Raw genomic sequence first — 12,584 nt, 5'->3', positions numbered from 1 at the left:
CACGAATGAACCTCAAAAGGACAGACGCTTCGGTACAAGGGTATTCCGGAGAAACAGGTAACCCCATGGGAAAGCTATAGATTAAGATGCTGTTGGAGAGGGAAGGTGGAAGCGAACTGAGAAAATTAGTTTTCTGGTAGTCAATGGAACTTCCCCATTCCAGGCGATCCTAGGAAGACCCAGGATACAAAAGTTTGAAATGATCCCATCTGTCATCCATGGCATGATCAAGTACCAATCGGACAGAGGCATCGGAACTTTAGTAACAAAGAACAAAAAGCTATCTGAAAAAGGTCAGGATGGACCACATTACCTGACATGGAGCGAAGGACCTTACCTAGGCCGCATGGATGGATACTAAACCACCTACCAAAGACAAGGCAATTTTAGTAAGGGAAAACCTTTTTATTAATTATTATCTTATATTTTGAAAAGCCTAGAGGGTATGGTATGTAACCTCAAATATGTTATTAAATAAAGGCTTATGTTCCTGTTATTTGTGTATCTCTCCTCGTATTTAAATAGAAGTGCATAGATTTGCGCATAAATTTAAAAACATACAAGGAAAAAGAGATACAACATTAATTCGTATACGATGCAAAAAGAAAATGGGGACGCCCATAAATGTATAAAAAATCTTCGGAGAAATTTGCAAACGTCCGCCACAACGGACGTTGACATGTAAAGCATGCTAAGACGGTTCTCAAACCACACGTAGCATAAAGTACCTTGCTACGCATAGGTGGTTCCCAAACCATTTATAGCAAAATATAACTTGCTTACCGATAAAAAAGGGTTTTGGTTCTTAGATCATGTAAAAGTAAAATGGTTCCCAAACCATATAAGAAAATTTTTCTTTTATGAAAAATTATATAAAAGCAAATGGCTCTCAAACCATACAAAAATGGTATATAACACCACATAGCGGTTCGCAGATAGTATAGCGCAAATGCAATCTGCTGCAAACAATTATGCACATATTGTATAAACGACTGTAGATATAAGTCATAACCACCCTGCATTATATTCACAAATGCAGCACTATAGGAGCTGCACAAAATATCCATAAACACAGCCATATAAGGCTGTCAAAAGATGATAATTGTTTCAAATCCACAGGCACCATAGTTAAAGATGAAATTGTCTGAGTTGGCACATACGCCAAATACCAAGGCACGCAGGCCTGATCACTGGGGTCCTTCATTGTCTTCCGGTTGAATCACATCAGGGACAATCTTAAGCAAGTCTTCAACAGCAGCATGAGGGTCAGTAACAACCTTCTCCAAGAATGGAAAAACAACTTCCTTCCACTTGTGATCAGCTACCTCCAGCTCATGAGAGGCATTAGGGACAAAATCACCCCTGCAGGTCAGGTCACACTTTCCCTCGGCCAAAAACTCCTCCAACAAAGTGGACCTCTCATTAGCTCTCTCAGCAGAGGTCAAATCACCCAACAGCTGCTCAACCTCATCGCTATAAAGCAAGGACTTGCTCACATACGGGATCACCTTAGTCACTACCCTTGCTCTGTCAACCTTCAGCAAATCAACCTGATCACGCAACAAACAGCTATTTTCCTTTTCTTGATCAACTTCTTTTTGGAGTTTGGCCAAAGACTCTTCATGGACAACGGCGTTTGCCTTCAACATGTTCAGCTGCTGCCTCAAACTCTGAACCAGATCGGATGCTTCAACAGTGGTCACGAACCTGGCCTCCCTGGCTTTCAAATCTTCAACAGTGGCTGTCAACAAATGCACCTCCAAACTTTTAGATCTAAGATCAATAGCCATTCTGGAAAAACGCCTAGCAGCAACAGCATCAAGATAAGCATGGAACTGGCGATCTTTTTTGAAAACCTTCAGGAAGGTCTCGTTGTCCATGTTGTCAATTTTCTTCACATCCTTAGCATTCATATTGTCACCATTCAACCAATTCAGAATTTCTTGATCATGCAAAGCTGCAAAAAGGGAAAAACCAAAAAGAATTTTGGGGAAAATACAAGAATGTCAGGAAAATGAAGCCATTAAATAACGCATAGCTATTGACAAAGAAAAATGACAACAAAGCAGGATGTAGAAAAGTAGGTACCAGTCTTAGGGGAAGAGGGCTTACGGAACTCAGAATCCTTTGCTTCATCGCCTACTTTCCTTCTTTTCAATCGACCTGCAACAGACTGAGGGACACTTGCGCTTGGAGCTGACTTCTTCTTCTTCTTCTTATCAGTAGCAAATACTTCAAGAACTTCAACATCAGAATAATCCACATTCAGGATTGGTGGATCTGCAGCACTTTGCACCTCAGGATTGTCGTTATGGACGCCAGAAGATCCTGCATTCTGAGAAGGCGCATCAGCGGTACCACTTCCCTGTCTTTCAATGCGAGGCACAACAGTAACCTCCTTCACTCCTTTCCTTACAAATTTCCTAAAAGTCATATCTGCAAAAACCGATATCAAATACTAAAGTATTAACAAAAAAGAGGTAAAAAGGATGATGCGATACTTACCATCAATATTCACACCACCAGGCAGAGATGGTATCAGTTTGGCTTTATACAAAACAACATCAGGATATGCTACAACTGTTATGGGATGCAACCAAATTTCTCGACACAATGTATCAACGGCATAGTCTGGGAAAGGGTTGTCATATTTGGCATGGACACACAGTAACTTTTTATCGGTGACAGACTCATATTCCTTAGGGATTAACGATGATCTCATGAACACAAATTGACTTTTCCAGTCACGAATATCCAACCCACCCCTCTTAAAACAACCCGCCTTGGAGCGATTGCCCACTGTAGCCCAATCACCAGAGGGGCAAGTTTGAACAAAGTACCTAAACAAATCTAATGACGGCTCTCCGCCATATGCCCTACACATCACCTCAAAGGCAATAATCCTAGACAACCCTAAAGGAGTGATGGTAGAAATATGGATTTCAAAGAAGTCAAGGACTTCAAGCATGAAAGCAGAAAAAGGGTACCTAACATTGCCTTCAGATGCTGACTGCAAATAAAAACCTACATACCCATCAGGAGGGGTCAAAACGGTGTCACCATCAGATAGTATTTTAAACAAAGATATTTTACCAGGGAAAAACTTATCAACAAGCGCAGTTAGCTTTGATCGAATGACGGTGGACTCAGTAATTTTTATGCCCTCTTTCGACATCAGAACAGAGAAACAATGAACAAAAATAAGAATTAAAGGGAAGGAATGACGTACCTATTGCGATGACCGGAGATGACAAGTTCGGAAAAAACCCTAGAAAAAAGGGATTTTGTTTTGAAAAATAAAAAAAAAGTGGAAGTCGAAAATAAAATCTAAATGAAGATGAAAATCGGCTTTATATGGAAGGCTGCATACTAATCAGGGCCGTCGAAATCGTGCCTTGAGATACGTGCCGAACTACCACTTTTAAATACTGATTAACACCTTTCAAATCAAGGGGTTAATTAGGATTCAGACAAATCGCAATGTAGCCCCTGGAAGACACCAACATTCAGTATAGTCAAAGGGAATGACCATTTGGCAAAAATCATCCCCTTGGACTGGGGGGCTTGATGGCGTATCCACATTATGCTATGAAGGGCCTGCCAAACAAACAAGTGTTAACCCGCAGCGCTACGAAGGAACCTGCGTGGGAAAGGCACCCAGCTAGAAATAATACTCAAATAAAAAAGAGATTACCCAAATCTCTTCTTCCCTAAAATAAGGACGATCGGTTCCAACTAATTTAGGAAGTTAAATCTATTCCTTTAAACAGGGGAAAACCTATCTACAAGGGAGTTTTCCATCCTATGGACTCTCCTTCCTATATAAGGGGAGACGAGACGAGATGAGAGGGATATAACACTCCGGCTTTGATTGCCGTAAAGAGGCTTACACTCTACCTTCAGGGAACCGCTAATAATCAGAGCCACAAACCTCCCCCCATCTATCCCTAGCGCGATCCGGTGCACAAACACATAACACTAAATAATATACAAATTAAAATGTTAGTTTTCTTTCTTTTAAACTGTCTGCTAAGAGAACTCATCAAACAATCATTTGAACACCTGAAATCTGTTAGAATGAGAAGATTGTGGGGATCAGAAGAAATCATCATTTCCCGGAATTAGAAGACTTCAACTTTGGCTACAAGTAAAAGATCATCACCGAATCATAGCTTGATTTTGTTTCCATAATTAAATCGTTTTGTTTATGTATAAATAGGGATCGCATTTGTTCCTGTAAATCATAACAAATTAATCAATAAACTCTTTTTATCAATTCTATTTGTTATCAAAATCTAGAGTTTGGACTATTCAGTATTTTTTTTTTTTTATTCAGCACTAAATAATACTCGTATACCAATAGAGCCTTTGGATCATTCAGTGGAAAGGCTTAATTGTACTGTTTTATCATACAATGTTTTTGTTAAGCTACCCTCCTCGTATTTTCTTCAGTGGAAAGGCTTAACTTACACTATTACTACACATACATAAATGTTTTTTACGGAATGCGGTTAAAATAATAACGCCACTTGTTAATAGATGGTAACTCATCTGGATTCAAGTTTGGAAGTCCACGATCTTGAAGGTTATTGATTATCTCCATAGTTTGACCAAGAAGATGGGTTGCAGCATGAACACTCGCCTCTCTTTTCTCTATGGCTTTTGTGTGGCATTTTAATGTTATGACTTGGGGTAAGTTGGTGAGACAAGCAGCTAATATGTCTGAGATCATTGATGATAATTGCATAAATAGGTCGTGTTCTGTTACCTCGTGAATGTCAATGTCATTGTTGTCGTGGTAAGAACGTAAGATTGCTTGAGTAATACAATACATTGAATTGGCAGAAACAGTACGACAGATCAAGTTATCATTTGCGACTTCAATATTTGTATTTTCCACCTCGGTGATCAGGTTTTTAGCTGTATCCGTGAACCATTGAAGTATTCGCTCCACTGAATGTACTTGAGTAGCAACTTTTTGCAGGTTGTTTCCTAACCATGTGTAGTACACTTCAACTTCTAGCCACAACATTTTAGACGCCTTATGAAGGTTTACATAATTATCAGTAGAATTGAGGCCTTCTTCAACATGTGTGACATATTTAAGACCTTCACTCACACCACTCAGCAACTTATGAACTATGTCTTTCTGGATGCTACGAAGAGAAATGGCAATGGTTGTCAAATTTACCACTGTTAAGCTCCAACAATCTAAATATTTATCTGCAGTTAAAGGTGGAAGTTGATGCATGTCATACATTCCAACTCCTTCATAACCGCTAGATCCCTTAAGAAGCTTCATTAGATCGACAGGTTTTTGACTTTCGGCCTTTTGGATCAAGTGGTTCATAGAATTTAACATGGCTTTCATCGTTCTATCAGCAAGCTGCACATCATCTTGTAGTTGCAAAATATACTGCGTCGGATGTTCGTTTTGTTGTAATTGTTGACGCTCTTTTCTCAACGCAAAACGTAAGGCACTAAACATGGCCTTCAACCACTTCCAACAGAACAAAACACAAATAACAAAAAGTATTAGGATCAATGATGTGATCTTGCATGCTACCACAATTGCCATTTGAAGTCCTATACAAAAACTAAGAATTAGTACTTTCATATTGTGAATGACAATTTTGTATCTCCGGCTTTTGAATGAAAGTGGTATACTGCTCCGTTTCCAATCGTATAGCTTTTGTGTATAGTAGCTCTCTACTTTAAAGACGTTGATATGACTACAAATCCATTTTCTGGAAAACTTTAAGTTTAAGGATGCAAAACATCTAGAAATGGGGGCAATTGTACCCGTAAGTATCCCTATAAGTTGCATTATGAGAATTACTGAAGTCGACCACTTATAATCTGACTCACAATCCCATATACGTTGTTGACTGTTGAATACAAATATGATAACAATAAGAAATACATATAGAAGAGTGATTATAGTGCATACTACCCCAGCACCAGAGTTTGTAGCAGAGCACGCTACTATGAATTGGGGGTTTCCAGTTTCTGCCATGATCCAGTGGTTGGTCACATGTTGCTTTAGCTTCTTAACCGTTAGTCGTCCTGGCACTGCCAGCTCATTCAAAGCTTTTTCATGACTAGCTTGGTATTTTGACTCCAGTATTTGTTTAGACTTCAGAATTGTTAAAGCTGAACTCGTATATATCATAAGCATCAACATAAGCATCAAGGATAACATAACCACAACAGGGGTTGCCATAAAAGGAAAGAAATGAAAGCCTACAACACCGGTTCGTAATTGAATGCAAACATTCACAACCATGGTGATAACCAAAACACCCAAAGCTATGATGTTTGTGAGAAGTTCCTTGCCGTCCATGGATGCCAAGGAAGGCAATAAGTTGGCCATCATGGTGATCATGAATCCCATGCTTACAACCTTTGCAGCCTGGTCTGCAAAACCTGACATTGGATTATTTAGATCCATGGGTAGCTTCATTGCGACAGCTATCACAGAGAGAGAAGCGGCATTCAGAGTGAAATATTTACATGGAAACCATAGTTTTTTGGCTTTAAAACCATGTAATAGATCAGCCAGCATCGGTAAGATGCAGAAAAGAGTAGCTATTGCGATATATATCCCAATCCACATCATAGGTTCGCCAAACTTGTTCTGTTCATCTCTTTCTTCCATCAAGGTGTAAAAGAAATTAAAAGTATCTGCTGTAATGTTTTGTTGGATATTATACAGGTCATCCAGAACTTGGTAATAGTGATCTGGCGAGTAGGACTCCATAAGGGAAATAGATTACCTTGCAAATTTTCAGATAAACTAAAGGCAGTCGGGGTGTAGAAAAATGGTGCGAATTGAAGTGAATATATTATAGGAAACCACAGGTTTTGTTTTCAAAAAGGCTTTACAACTATTCCTTTAAATGTCTTCTTAATTAGTAATATATGGTGCTCTTAAACTAGGACAAGAATGAATGACTGAATATGTGGTAATTTCGAGCCACTTTCCAACAACTTGCATGGAGCTTTCCTCGGTGTAAGTTGAACAAGCAAATCCGATCCAATCCAGCTATCAAGTCAGCCATCTCGTCTTTTTCCGATCAATCAATAAGTGGCCCCTGTACCATTTCAGGGTGTAAAATACTGGTGCGAATTGAAGTGAATGTATTATAGAAAAACAAATTATTTGTTTCCACAAAGACTTACAAGTATTCTTTAAAAGGTCGTCTTAGTCATTTCGAGCAATTAAATTGCGTGGAGGTCCACTCAGTGTAAGTCGACACTCTAAGCTTTCAAGTCAACCATCTTGTCTTTTTTTTAATAAATCAAACAGTGGACCACGCACCATTTCTAGTTCACATACATATTAATCATGTTATCCAAAATCTAGAAATGTATATTATTGTAAATTTGTCCCAACCTAACTACTTGGTGTTGGTGATTTTAGTATTAATTGTCATTAAGTGTAATTGTAATTTACTTGAGATCAAGGGATCTTGAGTGAACCTTTAATACAAGTTAGGAAAAGTGTGAAATCACACTTGTTTAAGTTAACTAGAGTCACAATGTTGAAAAGATGTATTTGACAGGGGTAGTGATAATCATACCACAAAATTTGATACATCTACCACATTGTACATATATCATAGCGTACTGTACAAATATGTAATGCATAAAAATAGTAAATTTTATGGTACGATTATCACTTCCAATTTGTTAGTTGATGTCGTTCCCAAGATATAACTATTCATGATATAGTGCAATCATTCATGGTTAATTAAGTCCTACTATGTGAAGATTTGCTTTTATAGCGAATATAGATTAACAATAAGTGATATGAGATTCTGATACTCTCTTAATGCATCAGCTTCATATTTGGCTACACTGTTGTCTGCTGTGATGATGAATCTCCCAGTGTAAGGAGTGCTTTGCGTTACACCGTGTGAAATATCTGCAGTTTTTGATGTTAAAAGACTTAATATGTGATCCAATATTTTTAGGGTTTCATAAGATTGGACTTGGTATTATACAATTTAAATCAGACAAACTTTAAGGTTCCGGTTCCAGTCAGTTGGTTCTCAAGAATCGCCAGTTCAAACAAGAGCAGCTTTGGTGTTTCTGCTGTCTGACGAAGGAAAAAGTTTCTTTCGAATGTTTCTCTTGAACAACATAGTCCTTTTATCATCCTTCTATGATTGGCCGGCCACTTTATCGTGTATGTCAGAAATAACCAAATGGGCATCAGGCGGGTTGGGAAATGGGTTCAGGTCAACAAGGTTATTGTTGTGCAAGTCTAGAGGGTCCTAGACCAGTTGGTTGATCCGGAACACTTTGGTCTAAAAAAAGTAATGTTACGTCGTTGACGTATGATGATGTAAGCTATAGTCAACTTTCTATTTGCCTACAGTACTAGTTGGCTTATCTCCTTCTAAACTTATTTGTCTTAGCCTTTTGACGCATTTGAGACAAAATATAACCCGAATCATCAATTATAAGTAAATGGTCACATCCATTTGTATGTAGCTACTACATTTGGTTTGGACTTTGGACCCCACATTAAGGTCGAGCGAATAATTCGTCAAAAATGAATTTGACACTGTGTTAAAGTTACTAATTTTATGTCAACAGATTGTGAAAGGCATTGACGCTGTTACAGTTGGTCCAAGTGACGTCAGTATTGGGAAATTAAAATCCTTACACCAGTTTTTAGCATGGTTCCTACCTTGGGAAGACAAAGTTATACTAAACAATGTTCAATAAATTGTTGAATTTCTAACTTCTCAAGATTCAAGACCACGATCACTGGATCACGTGCTAATAAAAAGACATTTCTATACTCTCAATAGTACTCCAAATTTCCTTTACTAGTCAATAAGATACGTTTAATTTAGTTTACAGAGTTTAGATGTGATTCGAGTCATCCAAGAGCTTATTCCAATAATAACAAAGAAACACAAACAGAAAACTTAATTCTAGTCTCAAGTTACAGCCTAACCACTTGAGATCCTCATTGGGCTAATTCACAACGATACGGCTTCACTACTTTTAACAAATTAGCTATCAAAGATCGCCTCTTCATCCCCCACAATTAGGATAGAATTGATTTATTTATTCTCAGAAATTAATTTAAATCAGAGAATATAAGTAAAGTTTAACTTGAAATCTGCCAATTTCATTCATAACAGAAAATTACAAAATAAGAAATGGCTAACTGCCCTCACACGTTTGTCCTACTATACACTTCTGGGAATGGAAATATATAGTTGTCTAGACTAATTAATAACATAAAAACATGTGGTAATTAAATAAGTAAACAAATAACTAATAGAGGCTGTGAGTAGTAACGCTGAAAGGCCCAAAACTTGCACATGATTATTTCTCCAGTAGATTAAAGTGACCCATGTCTGCTGCTCATTCTGTTGCGGATCTGGTGATGGATATGGATTATTGAGGTGGTCCGCTTGCCTATCACGTGTTGGAGTGTGATCATTTTATTATAAATCGCATGTCCGGGAATAGTTTAAGCCTACGGGGTCACACAAAATGACACGGCAACTCTATATTATTAATTAGTATATTAAAGTAATATATTAATTAATTAGATCACGAAATTATTAATTTAAATATATTAAGGAGTTAATTATATTTAATTAATTAAATAGAGGATTAAAATGTGAAATATGGAAATTGGAGTTGGGCTCTAAATCCATATGGGGGGCCGGTTGGATTAAGGCTTGGAAAGCCTTAATTCTAACTTGTTTTCCAAGACTGTTTTAACCTAATTATCCCCTATATATAGAAGGTTTAATTCAAGGTTTTTATTTATTCTAACACACAAGCCCATTCTCCTCTCTCTCTTCCTTATTTTGGTTCGACCAAAAACCCTTTTAAAGGGTTTTGGTTTTTGCCGTTCAAAACCGCATGGATATATATATACATAATTAATGCTTAGTTTCAAATGGCATTATTTATGGATTTGTTTGTTTTAGTCAACAAATAAGGGATTTTCGGTTCATGGGGTTTTTGATATTAGGGAGTTCCACAAAGGGTTGTGAGTTCGTGATCGGGGTACTAACATACGGTATAGAGGTGTCTAGTGTGTGATCGTGGAGGGGTTTTGCTTTAAACCCTAAACTAATAATAATCTTATTATTATTAATATTCTTGGAAGCTTTGCGCAAAGGTACACGTTTCGATTCTTTCTTTGTTAATTAATTTGATTGCATATACGTTTTTTTTCCGCTGCGTACTCGTGAATTGTTATATGTTTATGTGCTCATATTCTAACAGTGGTATCAGAGACAGGTTTGTGATCTATTAATTACAAAGATCAAAACTTGAAGGGGGGTTTAAGGGTTGGTTGATTTTAATTAATTGTTAAATAATTAAAAGGTTGTTTTTTTTTTTTTAATTAATTAAATCGGATCTTGATTAAATAAAAATTAGTTTTTTTTTTTGTTTAATTAAAATTTTAACCTTGTTCAATGGAGATTGAAACCCTCAAGCAAGTTTTGAATTGTGAATTGATATAAATTATGTGATGAATTGCATGATTATGTGTATCGTTTTATTTAAAGTTGTTAAATAAATAGTAAAATCACAAGAAATTCATGCAAACTTTATTGTGATTTTACTGGATATATAAAGATTTATATTATGCAAAGCATGTTGATCCAATAATTAGGGTTAATTATTAGATAATTATGTGACAATGTGATTTTTGCGTGTAAATTTTCTGATGTGCGACAGTTTACTAGAAAAATCATATTAATTAATCTGTAATGAGTTAGAAGTCTTGCTTTGGACTGTAGAAGCCCAACACATAGGGCTACAACTTTTTAGTTTTGGTCGAAAGCTGAATCGGACCAGAAACAGGAGTAAACTGGTCATCAAGCTGCTGGAAATTTCCAGACAGCGTGTATATGTGTTTTATTTGCAACTTGTTTTGTTCAAAGGCTTACGCAATCAAGGTAACTTGATGCATGTGGTCCTCTTCTTCGGAAGGGGGAGCCGGGATTGAACTTTTGTATGAACCATAGTGACCATGTTTAGGTGGCCTACCTTAACTTGTTACATGATTAAATAGTTCGGAAATTAGTAAGTTTATTAATTTTTGTATTTGTTTATAAGTTTGTATAAAGGTGATGCAAAAATTGGTTTTGAAAATAAACTTGACTAAGAACTATCGAAATAGAGATTTCATTAATAAAATTGGAGTCTTACAACCTTGAGATACACCGGCTCACCCATTTGAACAAACTCTAAGAGAGGTATAAGTTGGAGTGCGCTAGCCTTCTAAAAGGGCGGGTTTTTAAATCGCGTTCATCGCATACCTTTGCCCTTGCGCTTCTTTGTGCGTTCAAATGGAGCTACCGAGCTCTCTTGTGTTGTAAGACTATACAAATGATTTTATTAAAAATTATGTTTCGAAGATTATGCATGAGACTTCAAACATAAACTTTTGATTCACATCAAATGCATTACCCATTTAAAGTTAAGTCAATGCCACCCACTTTGCTAAGAACACTTGTCAGTGCTTTTTGCTCTTCGTGAGACGTAGGTGAATTGTATCTCTTCAAGGTGGATTACCACTCGTTGTGAGACAGCGGTGGACTATCTACATGTTCTTAATTGGGCGACTTAAAACGAGTTAAGAGGTGAGACCTTAACCCGTGGCATAAGATGGGACAAAACATGTTTACAAAACACTTAATACCCCTTTACAGTGTTGTTGTAAGTCCTATAATTCTAGGAGTTGCATGAATGCAATTATCGATTCTCTATTACCTTTTGAATACCGTCATTTCTAGAAGATCAACTGATGAAATGATTGTATGTCAAGTTGGATCCTAGCCTTAGTGAAAGTAATTTGTTAGATGAATTTAACAAGGGTAAATTACATTTCTTAAGGATTAATTATCAAAAATACCGATAATTGAACTTTTGTCTGTTTTGAAGATGGCAACAACAAATCCTTCTCAAAACATACACCAATCGGCTTTCAGGTCGATGCTAGAAAGGAAAAGACTTTCTGGAGCCAAAATTCAATGACTGGGTTCAAGTCATTGATGAGCAGACACCGTTGTTCCGGGAGCGAATGCTTCAACTTGAAAGTTGGCTGCACACAATGCTCGGTACGATAGACACAATGAGGTTGCTTGTTTAATGTTGGAAAGCATGAATGCCGACCTTAAAAGGCAGTTTGAGCATTCATTTCCATATGATATGCTCACTGAACTCAAGTCTTTGTACTAAAAGCAAGCCAGAGTGGAGTTGTTCGACCTAGTTGATCAACTTCATGACTTGCGACACGAGCATGGAACATCGGTTAGTCCTCAAGTACTCTAGTTGAAGAGGTACTCATGGGAAATTGGAAAGGTTAAACTATACACAACATTAGTAAAACCACAGCTAAACTTCATGTCATGTTAATTGAGTATGAGAAAGAGCTTCCAAGGAAATCTTCTACATCCCGAGTTCTTATGATCAAGGGGGGAAAGGTTCGGAAAGCAAAACAACCGTAAGCTAAGGGCAAGATTTTTGGTAAGAGAAAACAAGTTGTGTTTGTCTCAAAACCTTAAAAGACTCTTTTGGCAAAATGAGCATAC

The 12,584-nt window shown here is 37.2% G+C and overlaps 2 protein-coding genes across 2 annotated transcripts; both read right to left on the bottom strand.

Moving 5' to 3' along the window:
- Window positions 1-980: 980 nt before the first annotated feature.
- LOC122588563 lies at window positions 981-3,175 on the bottom strand. The gene is made up of 3 exons (XM_043760704.1): window positions 2,506-3,175; window positions 2,089-2,436; window positions 981-1,957 (listed from the first exon to the last, which is right to left on the bottom strand). The coding sequence occupies exons 1-3, from the start codon at window positions 3,173-3,175 to the stop codon at window positions 1,188-1,190; spliced, it is 1,788 nt and encodes a 595-aa protein (XP_043616639.1). The 3' UTR covers window positions 981-1,187.
- Window positions 3,176-4,498: 1,323 nt separating this feature from the next.
- LOC122588553 lies at window positions 4,499-6,760 on the bottom strand. The gene has a single exon (XM_043760692.1). The coding sequence runs from the start codon at window positions 6,758-6,760 to the stop codon at window positions 4,499-4,501; it is 2,262 nt and encodes a 753-aa protein (XP_043616627.1).
- Between the last annotated feature and the right edge of the window lie 5,824 nt (window positions 6,761-12,584).

The sequence above is a fragment of the Erigeron canadensis genome, chromosome 1, assembly GCF_010389155.1.
Source record: "Erigeron canadensis isolate Cc75 chromosome 1, C_canadensis_v1, whole genome shotgun sequence".
In the NCBI taxonomy this organism is placed as follows: domain Eukaryota; kingdom Viridiplantae; phylum Streptophyta; class Magnoliopsida; order Asterales; family Asteraceae; genus Erigeron; species Erigeron canadensis.
This window is presented reverse-complemented; position numbering and strand designations above follow the sequence as displayed.